The sequence below is a fragment of the Ovis canadensis genome, chromosome 14 (genome assembly GCF_042477335.2).
Source record: "Ovis canadensis isolate MfBH-ARS-UI-01 breed Bighorn chromosome 14, ARS-UI_OviCan_v2, whole genome shotgun sequence".
Lineage (NCBI taxonomy): Eukaryota > Metazoa > Chordata > Mammalia > Artiodactyla > Bovidae > Ovis > Ovis canadensis.
This window is the reverse complement of record NC_091258.1, coordinates 26,942,359-26,970,276: the sequence shown is the minus strand read 5'-3', so window position 1 is coordinate 26,970,276 and position 27,918 is coordinate 26,942,359. Positions and strand designations below refer to the sequence as shown.

Genomic DNA, 27,918 nt, shown 5'->3' with positions numbered 1-27,918 from the left:
ACAGAAGCCTCATGTGGCCTGGCCTGGACCCCGAGCAAGCACTGCTGTGTCGGCCCCACTTCCTGGATCCTTGATCGGGCGGGCTGTGGCCTTAATGGGCCCGATTATCAGATAACTGCCGGCCTAATGGCACAGATAACGTGCAAATACGCCAGGAGGCCTGGCTAAAACGTTCTAACTGGGTCCTTGTCTTCCATGGGCCTGATAAGGTGGCAGGGGACCAGGACGAGGCCAGGCGGCGGTGCCCTTTATTGGCTCTGTGGGGAGGGGCAGAGGCCGCCCCATTGCTCTGTGGCCTGCCCACAAGGGGCTGTGAACTCCACCGCACACCAGGATGGCCTGGGTCCTGGCCAGGGCTCCGCAGGGTACTGGCCAGAACCCAGTCACCTGTTCCTGCCCAAGTGGCCCTGTGACGTCAGCTCTCCCCTCGTTCCCTCCCCCAGTACGGATGAGGAAACAGGCCCCGAGAGGTGGTGAGGCTGACAGAGGGAGGTCAGGATCTGAGCACAGGCCCCTGCTCTCCAGGGCATACCTGGGTCTCTGGTGCTCTACCTGGATGGCCCCAGGGGGTGGGAATGTGGGGAGCAGAAGAGGCTGCCTAATGGCGAGCTTGCTGGGCCCTTGTGGGTGCTGCTTCTGAGTCTGGGGGGAGCCCACCAGGGTTAGGGTATACTGCCCATCCCTCCCATTGCCCCCACTGGACGCAGGGGTCAAGGAGGAATCTTTCCAAACCCCGATGTGCGGACAGCCAGAGCCTTCAAGCCTCGTGGGGTCTGCATGCTCACAGGCCTCTAGAGCAGGGAGGCCCACGCCCCTCCTTGGGCTTCAGTTCTGCTGCTGGGGCCACGGACAAGCCAGGGACAGTCCTTTCACTGCCCGGGGCCTGTTCCTGGTTTGTTAGGCTGGGGAACCCTGTAGGAGACAGTGCTGCCCATCCGAGGCCAGCACCCACCTTCCCCAGGGGAGGAGGAGCAGGAAGTCGTTTCAGTCTTCCTAAGAGTGGTTGAGTCCCACCGAGACCTGGGGACACAGCGGGGATGGGGGTGGCTGGCCCAGGTCCCCCTCCACGGGCGGGATGGGGTGCAGCCCTGGGCCCCCAGTTGCCCCTGACTTGCTACAGCTGTGGGATCCTGAAGCCCCATCTAGCCCTGGCGGCCTCCTGGAAGAAGGGGCAGAGCACCCACCCACGCCGCACCACAACAAACTGCTAGCTCCCTAATCGCGCCCCAGGGCTGGCGGCCCCCACTCCCAGATAACAGCATGGCTGGTGCTTCCCGTGGCAGCCGCTCCATCTCCTGGGTATCACGTACCACCAGAGAGGACGGCTCCTGATAAAGGCAGCCGTTCAGCACAATGAGGTAGAACTCACCACTTTGGGCTTGCTGGGGGCAAGCCCAGGCCTGGGAAAGGCATGGAGGCTAGGGACCTGAGGGATGTGAGCTGGGGATCAGGCAACAGTCAATCAGAACCCACTTCCCTAGTCCTGAGAGGCTGGGCATTAGAAAGGGTACCCCATGTGGGCAAAGTCAGGGCCACAGCAGGTACCTGGCTGGGTGGGGCGAACGTGGCTAGATCTCAGCCTCAGCTCACTCAGTGCACTCGTGCAGTCTGCAACCTGTACAACTGTCCACTGGTGATGTTCAGCATCCAACCACTCAGATAACCTACTTCCAGCCCAGGTCCTGCCTAACCCCAAGCACAGGTCAAGCAGGTGTTAGAGCCCAGTTAGCACCTATCAGAGACCCTTTCCCAACCAGAAATAAAACTGTATCCAAAAAAGTGGGGTGAGGGTGGGTGAGGCCACCTACTTCTGGCAGACTAGGTACTCGGTGAGAGCTCCATTCAAAGCTGAGAATGAATTAAAGTATAAATGAGCAAAGAAGGGGCTGGGGGTGGCAGCTGACCAGGTGAGTGACAGGCAGGAAGACACAGCTATTTTTAAACGGCCCCTAAAGCTCCAGACGATCTAGACACTGGTGGCCTTGGAGATGGTCAGCTCCCAACCGCACTCACAGGAAATGTGGAGCCAAGGAGGCCCAGGAATGCTCAAGCCACAGTGTGAGGCCTGGCTGGGTGGGACCAGAACCATCTTTGGACTTAACAAAACCCCAGGCAGGTACCTGGGGCAGAGCTGAGGGTGGCACATCCTCCCAGACGTGGACGGCGGTGGCAGCGCCACTGGTGGGCCAATCAGGGTGGGCTTCCAGGTGGAGGTGTCCTCCGCCCTGCGAGCCTCCTGTGACCATGTCTCCATCTCCTCCTCCCAGCTCCAGAGAAGCTGGAGCAAGCAGGGCGGCTAGGACTCCAGCTCCAGCAAGGTCCTGGTGGAGGCCTCCCTGCCTTACCTACCACGGCCCCATCCCCACAGCTGGACATCTGCCCTGAGAACTAACGTGGTCCTAGTGGAGGGTCCGGCTTCTGTTTATTGAGCCTTAGCCCAACATTTGCCATAAATCACAGGGATTCCTCCCAGCCATGCTGAAGCTGTCCACCCCCAACCCCCACCCCAGGTGTACAGGGGGAGAGAATGAGGTTCAGAGAGATTAAAAGACCGGCTCAGGGTACACAGCTGGCTGGTGGGATTTGACCAGAGCCCTAGCACGCTCCCAGTCAGGGGCCCGACACCCTTTTCTGGGCGGAAGCAGGAGGCGATAGAGAAGAGAGGGCGGGGAGAGGCTGCTGGGGGGCAGTGGGCAGCCCCTGCTCTCCTGTCGCGGGCTGGCTCCTCCTGGTGTGGAGGAGGGGCAGTCCTGTGTGGCCTGGGTGGGCCTCCCCAAGGGGGTCGGGCCATCACTACCGGCACAGTGTCTGGACAGAGACTAATTTATTCTGGCAAACAACCCCACACACATTATTTCCAGAACAAACATGCCACGCTGGGATTCAATTTCACTCCTAAAGCATGTGTGAGAGTCCTGATGAGAACATTCAGCCTTTGCATATTTACATGATTTAAACACCTATTTAGGTCTCAAACCACTTCAATGGCATCCTGAGGGGCCAGAGAAAGGAGGCAGGACTGGGCATGGCTCCCCAGGCCCGGCGTGGGAGCCCAGCAGATGGGGTGGCGGCTGGGAGCACTGGGGTCTGGAGCCTACAAACAGGCCAGTCCAGCCACTGCCTGGCTCTCGCTGAGCCTCGGGTCACCTGCTGGGCTGGTGGCTCCGAGAGTAAAGATGGTGCCCGTCAGCACATGGGCCTGACACGCCCCCTCCCCTGCACCTGGGTGTTTCCACACCTCTGGTCCTGCCAGGGCTGCGGAGAGCTGTCCTCAGACTCAGCCCTGCCCCCAGCTCTGTCCCACAACCTGGAGTCTTTGGCGGCCTCCTTCAACAACAGGCAAAACAAACAGTGAGGAGGCTCTGGTCTGGCTGCGCTTCCTGCTGGAGTGGCCCAGAGAGCTCAAGCAACCTGCTTGAGGCTGCTCAGCAAGGGCTGCCGCCACCTGGCCAGACCCGAGCTCCTTCTTGAGGGAGGATCCGGGGCTCCAACCCAGACCATCTGGCTCCGGAGCCCACAAGCTCAGCCACCCCCAGGTCCGGCCGAGCCACGGCCTGCTGGCTGCTTGGCAGTTCCGACCGAAGGGCCCTTATGTCCACAGGAGTGTCTGAGCCCAGGCCTGCTCCGCGCCCTGCTGGCTGGCCCCTCCTTCCAGGGGCCGGGCTCCATCTGTGCTAATGGCCAGTGGCCTCCAGGGTACAAAGGCCAGCCGCCCGGCAGTCCCCGCCCTGAACGGTGGGCTCTGGGATCGGTGTGTGGGTGCCCACCCTGGGGTCACTGCCAGAACCTACTTATCTAATCGGCCTCATCACTCCCGCCCGGCCCCGCCCTGCGGCTCCCGGGGGCCAGCTGGCCCCAGCTTTGTCGGGAGCGGCCCTATCTCAGGGATCACGCTGTTTGCCTTTGATAAAAGTCACAGAAAAGGGAGAGGAGTGAGAGGGAGATGAAGAAAACCCCAGAGTGAGCAGGCTCCGCCCTGGCGGGTTCTAGAAGTCTCCAAGGGCCTGGTCCCAGAGCAGCATGTCCCGCACCAATGTGCAAGCAGGCCCAGAGGGGGCGTGCACCTCCCTCAAGGTCACACAGCAGGCCAGGTGGTGGGGTTAGCCTGGCCAGGTGGGGTGGGCACCACCAAGGCTGTGGGGGCCCCTCTGGACACGCAAGACCCGGGGCTGGTCACCTTCCCTCCTGCATTGTGGCCGTGGAGTCTCTGGGCTGGGAGGGGAGGGTCTGTCCATGCCGGTGCCGAGGCCCTGCCCGTGCGTGGCTTTCCTATGATCTGGCTGGAGGGGCAGACTGGCCTGGTGGACCGCAAACTCCCATCATCTCCTCGGAATGCTCCCAACCTAGGTCCTACCTGCTGGCCTGCTTTTGATTCCTGTTTACAGATGCGGCAACATGGCCCAGAGGAGGGGACTGGGAACAGGCCAGGAGGGGGACCCAGGTCCTGCGGCACAAGTAGCACTATGGGATGTGCCCGGGTGAGCCAGCGAGGTCAAAGTGCACGGTGGGCAGCCAGCTGCTCAGCAGGAGGCCCACATACCTGCTGGAGCCATGTGGCTTCTCCCACCCAGGCTGGTGCCCCAGGCTGGGTGGCAGCAAGACTCTCACCCTGGCTACTGACAGGCTTGGTGGCTTTCTCTAAGCTTTCCCGCCCTCTAGGCCTCAGGACCAGATGATGGCCTGGATCAGGCCACACCTGAATCCCACATCAGGAAACTAAAAGGGGCAGAGCTTGATCCTAACCCTGCTGTCACCAGTGACCATGGTACCTTTTGGACAGACTCAGGCTCCCAGCTGTGACTCACGAGGACAAAGTGTCAAAGGGACATGGTTAAGCTTTGGGGTAAAACTGGTGGAGTCTATTTCTGCCACTCATTGCAAGGCGAGGAGAACATGTCTTGGAGAGGTCAGGGGATGGTCTTAGGTCACAGGGCCAGCAAGCAGCACAGGAGGGTGAAGCCCAGATCTCCCTAACCCCAGCCTGCGACCCCACGCAGGCAGTATGTTCTCGCTCACAGCAAAGCCAGCACACGGAGAGGCTGAGCACCCCGGGCCCTAGGCACAACCCTGTCTCTGTTCCACAGGGGAGCTTGCGGGATGGGAAGCCATCCTGACACCAGTCCTGCACACAGGCCCAGCCCTGGAACACTGGGCCCACAGCCGTGGCATAGCCAAGACGGAAGGGATAACCTGAAGCGTGCCTTCTAGATAAGACAGCTCAGGGAGACACTGGCTCAGAGCAAAGCCACTTGAGTGCTTGGAGGATCAGCGGCTCTTTGGGGCTGGGTGAGGGCTTCCCCTCTGCCTCCAGCCTGGGTGCCCCCCAGGGAGCCCCTTAGAGTACCTGGATCCTGGCAGGAGAGCCTAGAACCAGCAGAAACAGCTGGAGGGGCTGGGACCTGGGGGCACGTATGAAAACGGTGACGGGCTGCAATGAGTTAAGAACTATATGGCATACACCAGGGTCTCTGGCATTGTGGGGGCAACTGGATGCTGAGACAGAGCCAGGCTCTGGTTCCCATGGGACCACGACCTGCTGGAGCCCAGTGCTGCGTGGGCCCCTTGGCCTCAGATGCCACCCTATCCTACACCCACTCTAGGGGCTGAGCTCCACCAGATCTCCGCTGTGTAGTTCACGTTAGCAAGGGCGCAGCTCTGGAGCTGTAGCTGTGACCAAGATGATGCCCAATTCACTGACAGGGAAAGTCAGATGAGAGGACTCCTGGGAGCTGCCCCCGTGGCCCCTGTGTGCCACGGGGTGCACTGCCGCTCGGGGGTCTCCCACTTGTCTGCCAGCCTGGTGCCCTCTGCCAGCACCCCTGAGTTCCAGGCTGGGCAGAGGCTGAGCCTCCGTGGAATGAGGTGGCCTTCTCATTCCAGGCCAGAGGTTTTCAAAGGGCTTCGAGCCCAGAAGCTCCTTCCCAGGAAGCTGCCCACAGACCCTGCACTCACAGCGGCAGGTGGTGGGGGTGGGGCTGGAGCTCAGACCCAGAGGACCCCTCTCAAGCCCCTCCCTTGGGGTGGGGCACACCTGCCCCCACACCTGACACCTGGGTGGCTGTGTCTCATGGGGCCTGCCTAGCGCAGAGTGGAGCCGGCAGGCAGGCAGGTTCCCCGGAGCCGACGGCAGAGGGGGCTGGTGGGGCGGCATGGAGGCCTGTCCATTATGGGCCGGTGGTGCCAGGCACCACAGGGCCTGGGCCAGGGAAGGCCCTTCAGGGGGCAGGACCCTGGATACTCTGGCTGGGGGCCTCTGTTCCCAAGTCCCCTCATGCGTGCATTGGGGCGCCTCCACCAGCTCACTGTGCCCTGAGCTGCCTCCAGCGCCAAGGGGCCCACGTGTGCATTTTAGTAACTCTCAATCTCTCCCTAGAACGTACCCATTGGGCAGGGGCACGGCAGCTGGCTGTGTCTGAGAGTACCTGGGTGCAGCCCACCCTGTGGGCATCTGTCTGCAGGACGGTGGCAGGGGGGTGGACCTGGGACTGAGCACCCGGGCCCTGCTGATGAGCCACAGGCCTGGGAGAAGGAGCAGCTGGTCATGTGGGGCCAGGGGGGTGAGGCGTGACCCCCATGCCTGCCCGCACCTGCCCTGAGCCCCCAGATGCATGGAGGCCCAGAGCCACCTCTGGGGCTCCCGCTTCCCATCTGTGAAGAGCTGGCACGTGGGATGGGTGAGGAGAAGGACATGCTGGCCCCTGGGCCTGGAGTCCACTGTGGACTGGCCCCACCCACCAGCGGGTGACGCCAGCCCCCAGGGGCTGAGCCCCTGCCCCCTCACCCCGCCCCCGCCAGCTGGTGCTGTGAACTTCTCTTCCTATCGCTGGGACATCGCTAGGATTATTGATTTTTTGACACAGAACAACAGCCTATCTCTATCAGGCTGAACCCTGGCCCCGGCTAATGGCAGACTGGGACTGCCTGGGGAGAGCCAGCAGTGCAGGGCGGGGCCGGCCTCACACCAGATTTCTGACGGACTCCCCTCGCCCACCGGTCCGTGGGGCCCCACGGCCTCAAAGTAGGTGGCCGCATGGTCTCTCCAGCCTTCCCAAAAAGCTTAAAAAAAAAAAAAAAAGAACTGTCCTGGTCTCCAGGCCTCAGTCTTCCCACCTGCGGAGTGGGCAGAGGGCCTCAGCAGCTCTGGGCCCTGGGACTCTGATCTCAGGAGAGACCCTGTGGCCTGAGAAACTGGGTGGGCAGGGGTCCCTGGCTCTCCCTAGCCCTGCCTGGTCCTGGAGGGGTGGGCTGGAAGCAGGACCTGTGATAAGGTAAGGAAAATACCTCCTGTGCAAACAGCTTATCAGGCTCCTATCAGCCTGGGCGTCCTGGCCCCGGCCCTGTTTTCCAGGGGCCAGCGCCACCCAGGGCCTTTCTTTCCGGCCGGCTTCCAGCTTACCACCTCTCAGTCGGCCCGGCTGGCCCCGCTGCCCCCTGTGCCCCGGGGCCCCACCCACCTGCCCCTCGGGCGCTGTCTCTCTACTGTGAATGGGCAGGAGTGGTGGGCATGAAGGCAGCTGAGGCTCTAGGCCAAGGCTGGGTGGTTGGGAGGGTAAAGGGAGGGTGCCCACCCTGCCACTGCCAGGGCACCACCCCAGCTTGGCAGGGGCCCACTCTGGCCCTGAGGGCAGTGGTGGGCACTGAGGTTGGCCAACATCATCGAGGAAGTTGCCACACCACACCACCCCACAGGGCTGGCCCCTAGGGAGTAAGAATCTCCCTTGGGAGAAGTGCTGGCAGACCCTGCGTGAGCACCCTTGGGCCACTCCGCCTACGGAGGAGGCTGAGCCTGGGGAGGGCTGTGTCACCCAAGGTCCCAGGGCTCTGGGGCACTGGCCCGGGGCCCCTGAGGATGACCCAGCATGAGGCCAGTCCCGGGAACTGTGAGCCCCTCTCAGGAGCCGTGCGGACCTGCAGATGCCTGCTCCCAGGACGCCGATGACTCAGTCCTCAAGCTACCACGTGCCCTGGGGGTGGCGATTCTCTGCGTTCACAGAGGTGGAGACCGAGGGTCAGAGGGGATCTGGCCATGCAGTGGGGTGGTGACTGAGTTCAAGCCCAGCCCCCGATTCCTGCCCAGCGCTCTGTTCTTCCTGCCCCTGTGTGTGTATGTGCACACGGGGGGCGGGTGGGGCAGGGGCCAAGGAAGAGGCGGCTTAGAGGACAGAAGGCCCTGCTTCCTGCACACAGCGGGCCCCAGCCAGCCCCAGCCAGCCCCAGCTCCAGACACAGAGCCCTTCTCTAAGCCTCTGCCCAGGAGCCTCCAGGGCGCCCCTGCTGACTCTCCACAGAGCACGTGTGTCTGTAGCCCACGGCTGGGCTTCACCGGCCCTCTGCCTCGGGACCCGCGCCACTCTCATCTGCCGAGGCTACGGCTCCTGCCCTCTCTGTCAGGTCCCGGGCCCGCAGGGGAGGCAGAAAGGCCCAGGACCGGGGAGGCGGCGGTGGCAGTAGGCACACACACGGCACAGCAGAGCATCTGTGCGCAATCCGTTTCCTTGGGAATCATTTCTCCCCTTTCGTGTGGACATTTTGCAGAGCAGCAGAAATAAAAACATTGATGCCTTACTATCTTCCGCACGCGGCGATGACTATCCACACCACCACACCACCCTACGCCTGTCTGCGTTTGAGATTATTTTTTCTGGGGTAAATTCCTAGAAGTTGAACTGCTGAGTCAGGGCAGGGGCATCTGAGCACCCTGAGGGGCTTGGGCGGCTCTGGCCTGAGCACCTGGAGGTGTGTGAGCACTCACGGGGCTTCCGTGGCCAGCTTGGCACCCACTGCGCCCAGCAGCTCCCGGCCCCAGGGAGACCACAGTGGACCTGGGACCCAGGCTGGCTGGCTAGATGCCAGGGCCACCTAGCGGAGGGGCGTGTGTGGGGATGGGGCCGGGGAGGGGTGGACACAGGCTCTGTCTGGAGGGGGAGGGGTGGACACAGGCTCTGTCTGGAGGGGGAGGGGTGGCCAAGGCAGGACGCCTCCCCTCACACACAATGTGCCCCGATAGCATCGCGCATTTCAGGCCCCGCTCGGCCCCTTCGGGCAGGATATGACCAGCCCTCGAGCCGATGGCAGCCCCTTTGTCCCATCTCCAGGCACCGATCTTATCGGTCGCGTCCACTGCCGTAGTAATGGAAACACGCGGTGAGGAAATAAAAAGTTAGCGCGCAGACAGAGCAGTAACGATAAATAAATAAATAAGGAGCCCGGCACCGCACGGGAGGGGCGCAGGGACACTGTTAGATCGGCAAGGCTGGGTGGGCGGCTCTGCTCCTGGTCTGGCCAACCCTCTGCAGCTTGCCTCCCTCACCTGTCAGGTGGGCCGGCCAGAGTCGTCTGCTCCCTGGGCTGTGGGGAGATCCCCAGACGGACAGAGCCGGGCATGAGGGCAGCCCTGCCCCAGTCTCCCCTGGCCCCCAGGGCCGTGAGCCCCAGGCCACCCCAACGTGCCTGCCGTGTGGGCTTGGAGGGGGCCCCACGTCACACACACCACTCTGCCGCTCCGCCCGCTGGCTCCTCCAGATGGCCCGAGTGTCCTGGCTCCTCCAGATGGCCCGAGTGTCCGGTCCCCCGTCCCACAGACGCGCGGCCCAGGTGCCAGGCCACACACCCCAGTAGGAGTGGGCATGGCGAGAAGTCAGTCTGTCCTGATGCCCGTGGTCAGTGGGCCCCCCCAGCCAGGAGTAGCTGGACAGTCACCAGTGCTGGTGGCAGTAATCACGGCTGTGCAGGTCCCTCGCCAGAGAAGGTGCTGACGACAGGGAGCGGTGCGGGCCTGACCGCCTGCCGTGAAGCTGGCCTGTGCATTACACGGGAGGTGGCGGCGGGAGGAGGCGAGCTGCAGTGCCCCAGGCCACGGTGGGCCCAGGAGGATGAGGAAGCACACTTCCGGGAGGGGTCACCCTCTCCAGGGGCTCCAGCCAGGGCCCGGTGGCCCCGCACCCCCAATGTCTGGAGGCCCTGGCGGGACAGGCGGATGCTCAGACGCCCAGCCTCGGGGTTGGGGGCAGCCAGGGCAGGAAGCGGGCGGGAGGGCGGAGGAGGAAGCCGGCTCGATTAGCACTCGCGGCAGAGATAGGCGGCCCAGCCGCAGATAGCCACTCCCGGAAGGCGGTGAGGTCAGCGGCCAGGCCTGGGCCCCCACCCGCAGCTGGGAGAGGGGGATCTGGGCCTGGCCACACTCCCCGCAGGGCACCCCGCGCCCCCTCCATCTCCACCAGCACAGGGTCCGCACCTGCCCACCAAGAGGCCTGGAGAACCCTGTGGGGCTGGGCTGGGAGGTGGGACTACAGGGCCCAGCCCCGGTCAACCCGCGTGTCTCTGGGTCTCAGTGTCCTCGCCTGAAACACGGGAGCACGGTGCCTGCCGCCACATTTCCGGGTTAGCCTTTTCACGGGTCTCTTGTGTCCACACCAGAGCCCCTAGAGTCCATTCACCACAAAGCCGGTAGGCCAGCCCGAGTGGTCTCCCTACCAGGCCCTGCACCGGCCACTTGGGTGGGCCGTCTTCCCCGGTGTCCACGGAGCTCCCGGTGCAGACCTCCGAGGGAGAGAGGCACGCACCCCTCACCACACGTGCCCCTTCTCGGTCACCTTCCCTGATTAACTTCTGGGCCCCTGCAGACCGCTCTCTGCATAGTCTGCGGCCCCAGGAGGACTGGGGCTCCCCCAGGGTCCGTGACAAAGACTGGCACACAGTAGGTGCTCAATGAATGAAAATGGGAGTGACTGGACAGGCTGTGTGGCAGGGAAAGTCCAACGGGATGGTGGGCAAGTCTTGCTAAAGAGCGGTCCATGGATTGCCGGCCCCGCTCATGGGTCCGGCCCCCCTCCGAATGACCCGAGGCCCGGGCCTTTGTTGGGGCGGAGGTTGAAGTCAGAACTGGGCCAAAGGGCGGCTTCTACTAGCCGGTGAAGGACCACTGACCACGGAAGGGGCTACTCAGGGCTGAGGGGTCAGCAGCCTGGTCTGGGGGGGATGGGCCATGGCCTCAGCCTCCCTCAGGGTGGCAGGGGCGCAGGCCCTCTGCTCAGGGCCCTCCTGGGGTGTTGTGTGTAGCCTGGCACCTGGGCCTCTGGTGCCCGCTGGGCTGCCCACGACGTGGCATCCAGCCAGAAGGAGGGACCTCGGGCTCACGGCCCCCGCTCAGCCTTGGCCCTGGGGCTCTCCCACAGGGCCCCGCTGGCCGGGGGTTCAGGCCGCTCCCCTAGCCTGGGGACTGATGCCCTGGGGAGGGGGCTTGAGAGAGGGTCAAGGAAGAACTCAAGGGGGCCCGTCAGGGTCACAGCCAGCCAAAGCCCAGGACCCTGAACCCCATTTCCACGGAAACCACCTCAGAGTGGGATCCTCCTGCTCTCTGAGACTGTCCCGGTCAGGGGTCCCCAGATGGCAGCCGGTTCCCCTCACTTTTCTGGTCTTTGCTCAAACGAAGCTCAGGCCGCCCGACTCAGAACAGCCCCTCAGTTCATTCCAGAGCCTCACCCCCTCGACTCCCCTGGACATGTGACGCCTTTACTTCTTTATTATTTAGTCTCTGTCTCCCAGATCAAAATAACAGCCCCCTGGGGGGCTGGGATGATGCTGGCACTGAGCAGGCGCAGGAAGCATGGGTTTACTGAGCGAATAAACGACCCCCTTTCCTGGCCCATTCCTGGGCTGCAGACCCCCACTCCATGCTCCTAATGGCCCATGTCACACCTCCCCTTTCCAGCTGGCGGTGGTGGTAAACATCTGGGAAGGATGGTCGCTGCGGAGACCAACGACCCCCTCCTCGGAGCGCCCCCTCCCTGCTGCTCCAGTCCTTATCCACTCAGCTGTGAAGGGGGTCAGGATGGGTGGAGGGCCCTCTGGACAGGGGTTGGGAGTGGTCTCAGGGAACACGTCTCTCTGGGGACATCTGCTGTGGAACGGAGGTGGCTCCTGACGGAGCTCCTGGCTCTGGTCTCTGGAGCTGACCCCAGGCTGACCCCCACCGCCCGCCGTCGCCCCCTCCTGTGCCCCTCCCCCCCGCCCGCTAATCTAAGATAAATGGGCCTATTGGGCCGCAACGCCAGGCCCAGTGATAACACAAAATAGCTGAAATGATTTTTCCCACCCACACATGCCGAGCGGGTGGGAGGGGCCATGCGGCCAGGCCGTATCAGCCCATCTCCCCGCTGTCCATCAGGACGGGCCGTCCTGCCTCAGCCGCCTGCCCACCGCCGCTGCCCGATAACAAACCTTGAGGTCTGCAGAGAAACTCCAGGCGGCAAGATTAGTCCACTGACTGCACCCAGACGGCCAGTCCGATGCGCTTGCGCACGCTTCTGGGCGAGAATGCCGGGCTTCCGGCAGACCCCTGGGACCCTGCACAGAGAGGGAGCAGCTCCGGGGCCCAAGCGGAAAACAGCAGCTGCCATACCCACCCCTGCTCCCAGAGGTGGTGTCCATTAGCCCACTCTCCACGCAGCAGCCAGCCAAACACCCTGCTTCACACCCACCCCATGTTACAGCCAAGGCAGTGGAGGCATCTCACTACAGTCCATGGCCTTGAGCCCAAACCCTGACCCATCCGTGGCCTGTCCTGTCTCTCCCCAACCCCGTTCCAGCCACGCCCATGCTGTCCAAACCTCAGGGCGTTTGCACATGCCCGCTCCTCACCTGAACACCCTCGGCCCACTCCAATGTATTCTTTAGGCCGCACCTTGGGGGTGGGGCACACCTATGGTGCTGTCCTGGCCTGACCACCTGGCTGTCCCCTCTGCTGACCTGCGGTGTGGTGGGGACATGGCCAGCCTTCCCATCTCGGCCTCAAGGGCCCGGGATGAAGCTGAGAACCAAAAACGTGACACCTCATGTTTGGTCATCTGAATTTTGTCTTGTAAACAGAGGTCACCAGGAAAGAGTTCCAGGCCCCGATACACTTACAGGTGAAGGGACCCTGTTCCTGGGGCTCTGACCACACTGTCAGGTCACGGGCCTGGCCATCTGTGGAGTGCAGGCCACCCTCAGGGCCACTTGACTAGCCACCAGAGCTGGTGGGGAGCCCTGGGGTCCCTAGGGTTCACCCCTTCACTCCCCAGATACTCACTGCCCCTGAGGTGGACAGCCCTGCACTCAAGGGTTGTCTGGACCACACTGCCTCCTGGACAGGTGCATGGAGGTACGTGCTCACGTGGTCTGCCCCAGGCAAGTCCCTGCGGGGAGGGGACCCCCACGAGGTCTGGCTGCAGAGGAGGTTCTCGGGTCCCTGGGGGCCCAAACCCAGCCCAGCCCCCACTCACTGCTCCCTCTATTTCTCATGCCCCGACCAGGAGGCTGAGGCCACGCCAACCACCACTGCAATGGGGGCCACAAGGTGGGGGACAGGGCCAGGACCCTCCACAGTTGAAGGGGACCCTCAAGGCTCACAGCCCTCTCCGGGGCTGCCTGTGTGCCCAACCCTCTGCTTTTCCTTCACGTTAACTGGGGAGGCAAAGGGGGAGCCTGTCGCTGGGGCCACGGAGCAGAGGCAGGGCAGGGCCATCACAGATGCGAGGTGGGGATTTCAGATTCTAGCTCCCAGACATCTGCATATCGGAATTCTAAACAGCCAGCCCCTTGCACAAACAAGGTCATTTCAAAGATAAAAACACCCGGCTCCCCAGGTCCCTGCCGTCCGCCCCTCTCCTCTACCCTCTCACTTGGGCTGGTGGCTCAACGGGAGATGAGAACAGTGCCAGGCAGGGCAGCCCCCTGCCCAACACCCCCTCCCCATTGCGGACTGTAGCCGCCCCACAGACTCAAAGCCAGGGGTAGGTCCCTGCTCTGCTCTCATTCACTTTCCCAGTGGCAGCCCCAAGGGACCCCCTCTCTTGGGACCAGACCCCTGCCCGCCACACCCTGCTCAGCACCCTGGGGTCCTGGCGCGGGCTGTGCCTCCGGCTGGCGCTCTCCTCTCCCACATCCACGCGGACCTGCTGACCTCTGCACCTTCGTGCCTGTGAGCCCCTCGGGGTCACTTTTCTGGCGAGGACCCTCCCCTCCTGGACAGTCCACGAAGCTGGTGGTGTTTGGGTTCCATGAGGATGGGGGTGCCCCTGCCCACCTGGTATGGCCCCCACACAAGCCTCACCCCCAGTGCTGCTGCCCCTGCCGCTCGGAGGAGGGGAGTGACCTCTCTGCGGACCCAGTCCAGACCCCGGGCTCCTGAGGGTCAGCGGGGACCCCTGGCCAAGGTGCCCGTTACCAGCAGGGGCTCCTCCCTGCTCCGTGGTCTTACACAGCGGCTTCTCCCCCAGACCTCCCCGACCCAGAGGCCCGGGCCGCTCTGACAGATTGACAGCACCGACTGGGGAGCTGGCTCCGCTCTGTGTGCTCATAAAGATGAGGAAACCAAGCCCAGAGAGGTCAGGCAACCTGCCACAGTCACTCAGCAAAGCTGGCTCCAGGCCTGGGCAGGCAAGCTCCGGCCTCTCAGCACAGCCAGGGCTGGACGGGGTTCCCGCCTGAAGCAGCTGCACTTGAGAAGTAGCCACTGGCAGCTGATGACGCTCGTGACGTCTGAAGTGAAGCGACATCCGGAGCGCCTCCCCACCTGTTTCTGAAGCTCTGGGGTCGTGGTGGGGTGGGGGGAGCCGGCGTCGGGAGGAGGGAGCTGGTGTGGGGCAGTAACGAGGCTGGAGCTGACAGGCCCCTCACACACCCTGCGGCCCAGACTTAGCTGTGTGTGTGGTGCATGTCTAGGCCCCCCCGGGAAGAGAGGCTGGAAGGCCTCCCTTCTGCCTGGGCTGGGGGTCTCCTGGAGTCTTTGCTCAGGGCCTGGACCCCTGCAGGACGGGCAGCTGCACCAGACCCATGTGTGGCTGGAGAGAGGCGTGTGGCCCAGCCTTTCTGCTGGGTTGAGTCACCTGCCTTGGCACCTCGCGGTCTCGGCCCCCACCTGGAATGGGTCTGACCCAGGAGCTGTCTTGGCTAGCAGAAGACAGTGGCCGGAAAGGCAAGGTGGTGGGGGCAACCCCCTGCTAGGGACACACCAGGTGTGTGCAAGCCCTAGGCCTCACATAGGAGACCGAGGCTCAGGGTCCAGCCAGCGGCCCCCAGAGCCAGGCAGGACGGGGTGCGCATGATTCCGGCTGGCCTGACAAGCCAGGTCCCCGGGGTGGCAGTCCTCACGTGGGATGGGGCAGGAGGAACAACTTGGGGAGGGGGAGACGAGCACAGGCAGGGGGTCAGCGGGACCATGCGGGAGGGGCCAGGGAGCCACCAGAGCCCCAGGACCTGGCGAGGCGTGGCTGCACACCCCTGCCCCTTGGCTGGCCGGACCCTGGGTTGGGCACTGCCCTTGGGGACGCCGATCCAGCCAGCCCCGGCAAGGCCTGCCTCCCATCGCCAGCAGGACAGCCCCTACAAGATAAGAGCCCATGGGGCCTCTCTGGCTTCCCGGCCAGGCGATAAGTGTGGCCTGTTTGGGGTCTGATAGAGGACGGTCACCACGGCGGTTGGCCAGCGGCCGCTTATCGGCCCATCGCTGCCCACTACACAGAAATTCCTATCTGCGGGGGCCGACAGGGAGCCCCCCCCGTGGCCCCCAGAAGATGCAAATAGCGCAGGAAGCTCCTGGGTGCACCCATCCGAGCCACGGCTCCCACAGCCACCCTGGGGCCAGGCCCTGATCTCCAGGGGCCTCTGCCTTCCCATCCGTAGAACATGGATGTGGATGCTAAGAAGGCCGTGAGGTGGGCGGGGGCCGACACAGGACAGCTGGGCCGGCATCCACATATGCACAGCCCGAGCTCCAGAGCCGGGCTGGAGTCTAGTGTGCTGCCTCCAGGCAGTGACGTGGACCGGCCCCAGGGCTGCTCTGCGCCTGCCTCAGGGGCTGGTGTGAGGACGGCCCGTCCCCTTCGTCCCCATGGTCACACTCCAGACTGCAGCCTCAGGGTCCCATCCCTGGACTGGTGGTGGTCCCTGGAGTGTGGGAGCCACGGGGCCGAGGCAGGGCTGACTTGGAGTCTGCAGGCACCTTGTTGTTACCTCGCCCTAGACCTGGGGAAACTGGGGCAGCAGAGTGGGCCCCAGGCCCCCAGCTCTGTCCCCTGTGTGTGGGGAGGCCTGGCCCCGCAGGTGGGGGTCCAGCTCAGCTGTGCCCCACCGGTGGTGTGGGCTGCATAGACGTGTGGCCTGAGGCCTGTCCCTGGCCAGGTGCTCTGTGTGTGGAGAGGGCATGCTGTGGGCATGGCCGGCTGGGGCTCCTGGGGCCCCTCCCCGCCTGTCACTGGGTCACCGAGGTGATGCGGGGGCGGCCAAGGAGTCCTGATGGCAGCGGGGTGGCTGTGCTAACACCCCTCCCCGCGCTGGGCTAGTGTGGGAGCCCTAGCCTGTCTGGCCCAGGGTGGCCTCTCCGTGAACTGACTCAGCCCTGGTCTTGAGTCTGTGGTCGTGTCTCCCATCCTGGTTGTGCCCAGCAACCAACCCTGCCCTCTCTGGGCCTCAGACGCACACATACAGCAAAGGGGCCAGCAGGGAGCCCGGAAGACACACGAGCCCCTCATCTCTTTGGTGCCCTGCAGACATCACTAAGCAGTCCAGCCCTCTCTCATCGGTACCTCGGGATCACGACAAGGTTCACAGGGCTACTCGAGCTGAACTGCAGGAGAGCATCTCTAACACTCCTGGGAGACCATGGGGGTCCTCTCTGCCGGGGTGAGGTCTTCCCAGCCCCCACAAGCTGAGGCCCTTGCCGTACGTCCCCCGCAACCTCCCTCCCCACGCTGCTGGCTGTGCTGCTGTCAGTTCCCCAGGAGCCTGTCTGTTCAGAGTTGATGTCCAGTACACAGCAGGTGCTCAATACATGCTACGTGGCTGCGCGCCTGCCTCGGGAGTGCGGCCTCCATCCAGGCCCTGCGTTCACCAGGGCCACGCCCACCCTTCCTCACCTAGCGGCCCCCACGCGGGGCCCTGACGGCCAGCCACGCTGTGCCCGGTGAGCTGCCTCAGCTCCGATTAGGAATCGCAGCAACAGGCAAAGCCCCCAGCCCACCTGCGACTCAAGCCGGTGGAAACGCGCACCTCGGGGAGAGCCTGGTGGGCCCCGAGCTCACAATTCCAGCTACAAATGGGGTGGGGCGGGGCAGTGCTGGGAGGCACAGAACCGCTTCAAAGACACACCCTTCCTCCAGGAACCTGGGGGGCTGGAGCCGCCTCCTGTCTCCCCTCCCAACCCCTGAGGCTGGAGCCCCTTCCTGGCTGGCAAGGGCCTGGCAGAAGGGCAGCTCCAGATCCACACTCCCACCACCCTGCCTTGGCCCTGCTGCTCCTGCCTGGCGGATGCCCTTCCCGTCTCACGGCTGCTGCTCCGCTGTCCCCGCCAGACCACACCCTGCCTCCAAGGAACCCTCAGAGGCCCGTCCACTGCGCAGGGCCCCGGTTTAGCTCTGAGCGTCGGCACAGCTCAGTGTCCCCTCCAGGGAACCTGTGGACCCACAGGCAGCTGGACTTTGGAACAGACGCCAGGCTTGGGCCCAACAGTTCACCACCCACCTCCTGGCCAGTGTACCTGGCCTGTCCACCGTGCTCCACCCCGTGCCATCAGGTGGCCGATTCTCAGGACCCCCCACTGGCTGGGCCCCACGGCCGCCCTGCGAGGTGACGCTGCCAGACCTGGCCGCAGGTGCACTTACCTGGCCCACTCCAGGGGCTGCTGGCTGCCTCCTCCTCCGGCATCATCTCTGGCTCCCGATGCTCCAGCTCCTTGGGGCCTCTTGGGGATGTGGGGGCCGGCAGCAGTGGAGGGGGTGGAGGATTAGCCTCTGTGGAAAGGAGAGCAGTAGGTTCCCTGGAGCCTCAGGACACCGAGGTGTCTGCCCACCCCAGCCCGCGGCCGCGAGGGATACTAAAGCCAGGTGGGTGAGCGTGTGGCCGCGGTGACCCCCTCACCCAGGCTTCTTCAAAGTTGGGTGGGGGTGCGATCAGACATCTCAGTTTCGCCCCCCCGGCCTCTTAAAAAAACAAACCCTCAGCCCCTCATTAACTGCAGCAGTGATAGGCGCCCTCCCCGCTGCTGTTAATAATTAGAGTGTGGATGGCCTCTCGGCACGCCCTGGCCAGCGGGCACACGCGCGGCCCGGCTCCCGGTCTCCTCGGCTGGCAGCTGGGGGCCCCTCCACCAAGCCCCGCACCCAATTCCAGCCCAAAGGGCATATTTGCCTTCCCTGCTGGACCGATAACCACCACGGCCCCCAATCAATGAGGTCCCATAAAAGCCCCCCCTTGGTGACGTCACGCACCCAGCAGATTATTAATACCGCGATAAGGGCTGTGATTAACATCGAATAAATCAATCACACGGTATAAAAGTCCTATTATTTTTGGCTATAAATCAACGCGGCTGGCATCTGAGCTCCAGCCACTGCGCGGGAGCCACGCTGGGCCCGCCCGACAGGCAGACATTGCTCCTGCCGCCTTATCACGCCCATCAGCACGTTATCACCGAAGTCTGTGCCAGGTGCAACCCCGACTGTTTTTTCCAGCTCCTCCCCGGGCCTGCCCCCACTCCATGCAGCCCAGCTCCCAGATCAGATAAGGGACCCGACTCCCCGGGGCAAAGTCCACCAGGAACCAGCCGCTGGCCCTCTGGAGAGCGAGGCCCCCATGAGCTCACAGCACCTGATGGTGATGGAGGTGGTGGTGGAGGCCCCTCGCCACGCCCTGGGCCACTGAGGGGTTCAGGCCCAGTTACAGGTGTGGAAAGCAAGGCTCAGAAAGGGCTGAGGCTGGGGCCAGGCTGGGGTGGGCGGGGCGGGTGCAGGCTGCAGTGCTAAGTGACTGATGGAGATGATGAAGGCAGAGACAGCCACGAGCAAGAGTGTCAGAGCCCAGGCCTGCGCCCCTCTGCTCTGCCCGCTGCCCGGGGAGCTGAGGATGACGGGAGCCCTGGCCCTGGGTTCGAGTCCCGCTGGCCTGGCCTCACTGCAGGGGCCGGGACCCCAACGGGCTGCACTGGGGAAAGGCACACAGGCCGTAGGTCTCAGAGGATGGGGCCTGTTGTGGTTATGCCGGGGAGACTCTGACACTGGCACCTTAGTGGGGTGGGAGGTCCACACTGAGGAGCCCCCCCACCTTCTGTCTGGAATTTCAGCCCCTCAGTCCCAGCCCTACCGGGCTGTCTTGCTGTCTTTTTGCGTCCCACCCCAGGGCCTTTGCTCGGGCGGCTCCACACGTCCTGCACATCTGCTCACGGCTGCCCCCACCCATCTCGCCTTCATTCCCGGTCACAACACCACTCAGTCCTGTGACTGTCTCCCCCATCACACTATGGCCTGGGGGTGACTCTGCCTCTGTGCACGGGGCTTCATGGCACAGAGTGGGGATGGGAGTGAGGTTTCCACCCATGGCCAGCAGGGCAGAGGGGGTGGGGGTGAGGTGAGCAGGACTCAGAGCCCACCCCCAAACCTACTAACCACCCCCCAGTCTCAGGTCCCTTTTCTGGAAAACAGGGGTGAGGGCGCTGACCTCCCCCAGGGCTTCCACCTCAGGGAGGCCTCTCCTCCTGGGGGTCTCTGGGACAATGTGGGGACGTGGCTGGGCCAGCTTCGAGGCCCTTCCAGGGGCCTGGCCAGAGGAGCCTCCTTGGTGTCAGTTAATGCACCGCTGGGTGTGTGTGGGAATCTCTCCTCCCAAGTCATGTCCTCAGCTTTAGAAATGCATCCCCAACCCCTAGGACGCTGCCACCAGGAGGGCCCAAGGAAAGGGTCCAGGTGCCCAGGGTAGGGTGGGGAGGGAGGGAGCCGGCAGAGGGCTGGGGAGTCCACCTGAACTCAGGCCTAGGGTGGGATCCTGTTTGGGAGTTTACAGGCGGGGTGACCCTGGGCAAATCACTCAGCCTCTCGGGGCCTCGTTCTCTCGTCTGTAAAGGGAGGCCCACATGTGCTGAGGCAAGCGTCTCTGTTTCAGAGTCTGGGAGGTCACTCAGAGCCCACGTGACCCTGACTCAGCCTGGACTAGACCCTCCCCCTCTGGCCTCGCTCTCCCCATCTGCGCCATGAAGGGCTCAGCTTTCCAGACCCTCATCCCCGACCCCCTCCACGCCTTCTCCTGGCCCTGCTGGGCATGGCTGGCCCGCGGGCACTTCTCAGCACAACGCCCATTTCACACTGTGGAAACTTGAGTCCTCGGTAGGCACTGGCTCATGTGAAGTTGCGAGGATGGGGGGCAGCCCAGGGGGCCAGGGCCAGGGCCAGGCCTGCGGGGCCCACCGCCCGACTCACCTGGACTGGAAGGGCTTGTGGGCTCGGGCTCCAGCGCTGTGGCCTCCTGCTCTGGGAGGCTGGTGTCCGCAGCCTGAGCCTCTTCTTTGGCCTCCATGTCTCCGAGGGAACCTGTGGACACAGCCCCAGAGGAGTCGTGAGGCGCTGCCCCCTCACGGTGCACCTACCACCGGCCCCCTGGCCCTCCCAGAACTGGCGCAGCCCCGGGGGCCGGTGCAGCGGGGACCAGGCAGAGTCTCAGCCCCTCACGCGGCCAGAGGCCTCGAGGGGGTGCCCATGAGCAGGGTGTCCCCCAGGGATGCGCGTACCCTGCCCCTGTACCCACCCCAAGCCCCGCACCAGTTCCCACACCTGGGGGTCACCCAGCCGCCTGCTGCCCAGGCCTGCCCGCTGGGCCCCCCAGGGGAGACATCGCCCTGGCCTCTGTGCGGTCACCCCCATGTCCGGGCCCCTTCCTGCAGGAAGCCCTCACATGTGGGGTTCCGAAGTCTAAGGACATGCCGAGGGTGGGCCCCGGGGCAGGAGGAGCTTGTCAACCCGATTAAAGCAGCAATGGCCCGTGAGGCAGAGGTGGGCACACAGATGCCTGCAACCAGCCCAGCATCTTCCCTCAGAGGCTCCTGTGGCAGGGTCGGGGTGCGGGGGTGGGGTGGGCGGTACCCCACAGGGGTCTCCTGACAGCTGAGCAAGCAGCCTGACCCCAGACCACCTGGGAAACCTGCCGGGGGCCCCTACGTGCAGGCCAGGGTGGCAACCTCTGCCCCGAGGTCAGGACGGTGCCTGTGTAGGGGGCTCGAGACCTGTGGAGAGCAGCTGTCCCACCTCACCCTCCGCCAATCCCCCAGACCCTCGCCCCACCCCCTTCCTAGCTCCTCCTCCAGACACCTGCTCCGCCCTACCCACTGCTCGGCTGCACCCCTGGGTTCTAGCTCCGGGCCCCCACGGAGCTGTAAGGACAGGAGGTGGGCCGGCAGGTGCTCGCCTCTCGTGGCCGTGGGGCTCAGACAGAACCAGCCCTGCGGTAAACCCTCATGGCATGGTCTCTCAACAGTGCGCCCACATGGGAGGCTCCACAGCAGGCTGGGAGCACCCCAGACTCATGCCCCTGGGATGAATGGGCGGCCTGACCCTCTGTGACCTCCCCTGCCCGTGGGGTTGGCCGGAGCAAGAACTGCTGGTAGCCTTGGTGGGGCGCAGCACACAGGCCTGGGGCCAGCCCATTTGCCGGCCTCTTTCTAGAAGTCCAGGTGCTTCGGCAGCTTACTCAGAGTGGAGAGGGGGCCCCGAAGCTGTGTGCCCTCGTGCAGATGGCAGGGAATTCCTGGCCTCAGTGGCCAGCTCCAGAGAAGGGGTGCGAAGCCCCTGCTTTCAGGGACTGCTAGGACCAGAGTCCTAGGGTTGGGCATTTGCCTCTCCCCAGCCCACTCTTCCACCCAGGTGGGCCTCAGCCACCCAGGGAGGCCCGAGCTCCTGGCAGCTCCATTTATGAAAGAACAAAGGCATCCGCTTGTCACAAAGCGTGACAGGAGCGTGAAGAAAGAGGCTGCCGGCCGCAGCAATTTATCCTAATGGCGCTAATTCATTCTAGCACAATTAATGCTCTGATAACGCAGGAGACAATCGCCAACCAGCAAATGGCTCCAGGCCCACAAGAGGGATGTGATGGGATGTGATGCTGTGAATCGCGCCCCACGAGACCTTGGAGCTTCTGCTGGAGCCTCCCTGCCGCTGTGACACCCCAGGGGCCACCTGGGTCCCGGCTCCACCTGAGGGGGTGGGGGGACAGGAAAGTTTCTCCACTGACTGGAGGGACACTGCTGCTTCTCCAAGCGCCCTGGGCCAGGAAAGACTCCACTTATCCCTGAGGAACCCTTTCTGCCCAGACACCGCAGCAGCTGGGCCAGGCCAATCCTTGGCCAGGCAGGCAGGGTCCTTGCTGTGTGACTTTAGGCAAGTTGCTCCACCTCTCTGCGCTCAGGAATTGTAATAGCTCCAACACCGCATCACAAAGCCTCATTTCATCTGCATGGAGCCGTGATCAGGTCCTGACACACAGTAAGTGTGCAGGAAACACCAGCATCACCAGCATCAACATCACACCAACATTAACAACTGCGGAAGCCCCACACCCAGCAGGGCCTGGGAAAAGGGGCCAGGGTGGGGAGGGGCACTGCTCCTATGGAGCTTCACGTGTCTGTGAGCCCTGCGCTCAGTATCTACAAATGTCTCCCCCTTAAGCCCTCCCTGGACTCACAGCCCAGGGGTGGAGGACAGTGGGGAAGGTGTGAATGGGGAGCAGCAGCGGGAGGCAGGCCCAGATGTCAGGTGCTATGGGCAAGTACCTGGGGGCCTCCCAATGCCCCAGAGGTGAGCCCCAGTTGTGGCCACTTTGCAGGCGAGTCAATAGAGGCCCTCGGCCAGAACCCCTCAACACTACACCTTCCTGGCTGCTGCTCAGGCCTCCCCCACCCTGCCCGTGATCTGGGCTGAGGGTGACACCAGCCCCGTTGCCTGGAGGGGTGGAGAGCTGGGTCCAAGGCCGAGCACCTGTCTGGAGGCATCCACGGGGGATGATGCTGGTCACCCGCGCTGGGCGCAGCCCCCGCTGCCCGGAGCCCCTCGGTTATCACGGCAAGCAGACGCCCCGTGAGCCGATCTGTCTCCTGCTCATTAAGCCGGACGCCGAAATGGAAATGAAAACATAATAGCTATTTGATTGGGGGTGAGATATTTTGCATATTGGCTTGGCGCTGATAGTGGAATTTCATCAACTCCCTTTTTTCATGCTTTAAAACTGAATTACTGAGACAGGCTCTGTGTGGAGGAATGATCCCTGCTCCTTCCAAGTCCTGGGCTACATGGTCCTCCTGGCTTTGATGGTGAGACAGCTGGGGGTCCTTTTGAATGACTGCCCAGAAGAAAGCCGGAGCTGGTGGCTGAAGGGGACAAAAGCCCCCGAGGTGGCCCCAAGGGGGCTGGCGCAGAGTCGGGAAGTCCAGAGGCCCCGGGTGAAGCCCGCCGGCCCCTGCAGACTGTGCTTGCCCCCCAGGCCACTGGGAACATTAAGTGAAAGAATTTGGGCCAAGTCCAGCAGCCTCGCACCTGGTCTCCGTGCATGACCCAGGTGTGGGCCTTTCCCGAGACCCCCCACACGGCTGCTGTGTTATACAGTCATTCACAGCTGCAGGGCGGTCCTCTGTGTCCCCAAAGCACGGAGGAGGAGGGGAGGTGGGATTTCCTGACCCCATTCAGTGTTGAGGCCGGGGCCTGGTCATGCTCACAGGCCCACTGGCCCAGGGGAGGGGTGGACACTGATGGGCATGCGACCCTGCTCAGGTCCCCACCTGGAGTGTGGCGGACGTGAGCGCCCACGGCCTCCTGCTCAACCGCTGTTCACGTGCTTGTTCGCCATTCACTCATGAAACCTCCCCTGAGTCCACCTTCCTGCACCAGGCCCTGGGGACCCTGCAGCCAACACATGCCCTGCCCCCCACCCCCCAGGAAAAAAAAATGTGAAAATGCAAGTGTGGCCACTGCCACCAAGGAGAGGTGGAGAGGCCAGTCAGGGAAGGCCTCTTGGAGGAGGTGACAAATAAGCGGCGATCTGGAATGGGACAGAGGAGACTGCCTGCAAGTGGGGCTGGGAAGAGCACTCCAGCAGGAAGGAAGAGTAGGACTCGAAGCCTGGGCCTTGTGTGCTGCCCACCCCTCCAGCCCAAGTTCTGCACAGAAAGCAGCTCGCGAGAGCAGCTTGTATCCGGGGCTGGGGTCATGGTTCAGTGAGGTTGTGTCGATGGGTGCTGAGCACAGGCCTGACTTTATTGCAAGTGTTGCTATGACTTCAGCTCCCCAGGGAGGGCCCTATGGGCTCCTCTGGGGGGTGATTTCGGGGTGCGTTGGGGAGGAGACTGAGGGGCACAGCAGAGGGAGGGGTGTGAGGGGCTGGGGGCTGGGCAGGGCATCGTGGGCAGAGGAGAAAGACTGCCCCCAGGCTGGTGGAAGGCCTGGCCCCCTGTCCCACTGGCTCTGGTCAGCTGGCGGGCAGGAGAGGCATGGGGCTGCCAGGGAGAGACCCTGGCCTCTGGGAGGCACAGTGACCAGATAAGGGCCCGATAACAGAGAGAAAATAGCAACAGATTCAGACTTTCCCATCGCTGAGCAGCGGGGCAGCTCAGGCCACGGCGGGGACAGAAGGCGGTGGGGATGGGCCCACTCTCCCCGCGGGGCTGTGCTGTGTCCTGGGGGCTTGGGCCACACTCGCAGACCGAGTAGGTCTGAAGCCTGACCCCTGGGGAGCCCGTGGGACCTCTGGTGACCCGCCCCCAGCAGGAGGGGCTCTGGCGCAGCTGTGTGGAGGAGGGAGCTGAAGCCCTGAGTGCAGAAGCTGCCCAGGCCCCTCGGGGCCACATGACCCCTCCTTCACCCCCAGTTCTCACAAGGAGCCAAGCCGAGTTGGATGGAGTGAAGCGAGTGAGAAGAGGAGCCCTTAGCTGGGACGGGCGAGCAGGGCGGGCCTGGTGCATGGGGTTGGGGTGAAGGGCAGGGCTCTCCCACGCCTCGGAGCCTGGGCAGGAAAGGGGCACAAGGGTAAGCAGCAGGGTAGAGACAGAGTCTCAGCCCCAGGGAAGGTCACCAAGGCCTTGGAGGTCCCATTAAGTCAGGACTTCTTACACCTCTGCCGACACTCAGCAGGGAGGTGGGTCCTGGCCCCTGAGCCCTAAGAGGCTCGCTTAGCACAGGGGTACAGGCCCCTTGGAGGAGGCTGGGGGTCTGGGAGGTTCCCTGGGTGCCCGTGGGTCCTCTCACACCCACCCTCCTGCCAGGGGACCTTAGCCATGCTGTCCCGCCCCCCGCCCAGCTGAGGCCTCCTCCTCCCTCTGTGAGATCCCCCCCCGCCCCCAGTCGGGGTCCATCCTGCAACCTCACATTTGTCTGCAATTCTCCCCAGGGTGGGGTGCTCTGATGCTTTGCTGCCCCCCAGTGCCCCCAGTAGGGAGACCCCCGCCCCTGTTGCAGACCACTTCTCGGAAGGCGTTGCCGCAGTCGGCCCAGCGGGCTGCTGCTCCCTAGGCTGAAGGTGCACCCACAGCTGCGATGATGGGACAGCTCCCTAGGAATGCAGAGTGGCCTCTGGTCCTCTGGAGGCTCGGACTGGGAGGGGCGCACACGCCCCCGCGGTGACCTGCCAGTGGCCCTCATCAACCGAGGATCAGGCCCCACTGACAGCCATGGCGACCACAAAGAGGATGTTGGAGAGATAATCTTGGCTTCTTCGAGTGGGCAGCCTGCCCTGCGGAGGGGACAGTGAGGAGCTGAACCTCTGTGCGCTGGGGGCCTGGGCCCAGACGCCCTCCTGCCCTGGTCCTGGTGCGCCCCGACCCCTGACCTGCCCAGGAAGGGCATGGCCCTGGGGCAGATGAGACGGGGGTTGTCAGGGTGACTCCTGCTAAGGGTCAGCAGGATGGTGCTCAGGCGCACCGTGCACTGGGGGGCTCGTGACTCCTTGGAGAGAAGCAGGTGTGGGCGAGGGCCGCCCTCGGGCACAGCCTCCCCGCCATGGCTGTGGTGGGGCTGTGGTGGGTCACCTGCCTTTGCTCCTAGGCTGCGAGCTGCACTTGACCTCCTGGCCCCCGGGCACCCAGACCGACCCAGAGGGTGCTGGTGGGCACGGTGTCCCCAGTGAGCCAGGCCCAGGCTGGCTGCTGTCACAACTCACTCTGGGTCACCAGATAGCAAGAAGGGACTTGGGTGCTCAGAGCCGAGCCCAGCAGGACCACACTCTCTAGGAATGGGGGCCCCACACTCCTAGGAACAGAGTGCTGTGATCTACCCCAGCTTCTAACAAATTGAAACATTGTAAGGAGATACCCTTCGCATACCGTGACACTCGTCCTTTAGGCATCACTCAGCTTTTGGAAGCCTGTTCATTTAAAGACATGTTTCCCTGGTGGCTTAGAGGGTAAAGCGTCTGCCTGCAATGCGGGAGACCCGGGTTCGATCCTTGGGTCCAGAAGATTCCCTGGGGAAGGAAATAGCAACCCACTCTGGTACTCTTGCCTGGAAAATCCCATGGACAGAGGAGCCTGGTAGGCTACAGTCCATGGGGTTGCAAAGAGTTGGACACGACTGAGGGACTTCACTTTTCCCTTTTCCCTGGTGGTCCAGTAGCTAAGACTCCATGCTCCCAAAGTAGGGGGCCCGGGTTTGAACCCTGGTTAGGGTACTAGATTCCACATGCCACAACTAAGAGTTCACAGGCTGCAGCTAAAGATTCCTCAGGCCACAGTGAACAGGGAAGATCCCGCATACTGCAAGTGAGACCCCTTGCAGCCAAAGGAAAAGAAAGAGAACAGGACAGTCCTACGTAATTCAAATGAAACCCAGGCCCCCGTGGCTCAGGCTCGTGCAAACAAATACTCCAGCAGCCCAAATGCCCACTGGCTTCTCCCCAAAGCTCCGCAGGGGTCAGTCAGGATCTTAGCCCCTTTATGGCATCGGCCACTTTCTCAGTCACTTCTGCACCCCCAGCCGACCCAGCGCCTGGCCGTCTGGTCCTGATCCCAGCTTCCTTGTCCCCATGCCCAGGACACCCCCACTTGAGTGCTGACTTCCTCACAGGAGGTCTGCAGCTGGGCTCCCAGCTATGGAGGGAAGTCCTGGGTGCCCAAAAGGCAGCAGAGGGGGCAGGCGGGGGGTGCAGAGTGAGCCCAGCAAGCACACTCCTGGGTATCCCCTGTTCCCCAGACCCGGACACAGGAGCCCCGGACATGGGAGCCCCGCTGTCCAGTGTAGCTGCTGAGCCCGGGGGACCACCTTAGCCAACTGGTCAGCTCCCCCAGCCTCTCTCTCGGGGCTGTCAGCACGGACGCTGAGTGACTGTCTCCACCATCCCTGGTTCCTGGTGATGCTCACCCAGACCCCCCATGGGCCGTGGCCCACCGCAGTCACACCAGTGCCCGCCGGCCCATGGCTCTGGCAAGGCGGCACTGTCTCCTCATGGCACACTCGCTCCATCACCCCTCCTCTGTCTGCAACCCAGCACCCTCAGCTCGGGCCCACAGTCGTTGCTGAGGGACTCTGGTGACCACGTGATGGATGGGGGAGGGGAACAGGCTGGGGGCCACTGGGCCCCCAGGAGAGGAGCTGGGGCACAGAGGTGGGGTGAGGAGCCTGAGCCTACTTGTTGGGGGGGGTGTGACCAGGGAATGAGCCCCAGGAGCCCTGAGCATGCCACCTGCCCCCACTGGCAGAAGATGAGCTGGCCGGCCCTGACTGGGTCTCTGAAGCCTGCTGAGTGGGGGGCTCCAGGCAGGCAGGAAGGAGCTGTGGGAAACAGGACACCAACACCCACGGGGCCCTGTGCCCAGCCACCGCCACTTCCTCCTGCAGCCAGCCCGGAGCAGACGGGTGAGCTTGGGGGGTTTAACTGCCCCAGCCTGGGGACCGTGACTGGACCCCTCCACACACATCACCCCTCAAGGCTGCACTGGGCAGGCAGGACCACAAGCAGCTCTGGGATCTCTGCCAAGCAGGAGCAATGCCACAACCATCATGACACCTGTAACAACCCTTGGTGTGACCCCATCCTCCGGGGAACCAGGGCACAGAGAGGTAAAAAAACTTGCCCAAGGCCTCGCAGCTGGGGGAGTGGACAGGCTGCCATCTAATCTCCCTTCCAGAGCCTTGCATTCTC

General features: G+C 63.6%; 1 protein-coding gene across 3 annotated transcripts in view; it reads right to left on the bottom strand.

Moving 5' to 3' along the window:
* The window catches only part of ZFPM1 (zinc finger protein, FOG family member 1), a 61,102-nt gene that overhangs the window by 16,383 nt on the left and 16,801 nt on the right, over positions 1-27,918 (bottom strand). For all 3 annotated transcript variants that reach the window (XM_069552633.1, XM_069552634.1, XM_069552632.1), the window contains exons 2-3: positions 20,226-20,336; positions 17,640-17,768 (exon numbers count right to left, since the gene is read on the bottom strand). In XM_069552633.1, the coding sequence (XP_069408734.1) occupies positions 17,640-17,768; positions 20,226-20,336 (240 nt within the window). The remainder of the gene's footprint in view (positions 1-17,639; positions 17,769-20,225; positions 20,337-27,918) is intronic.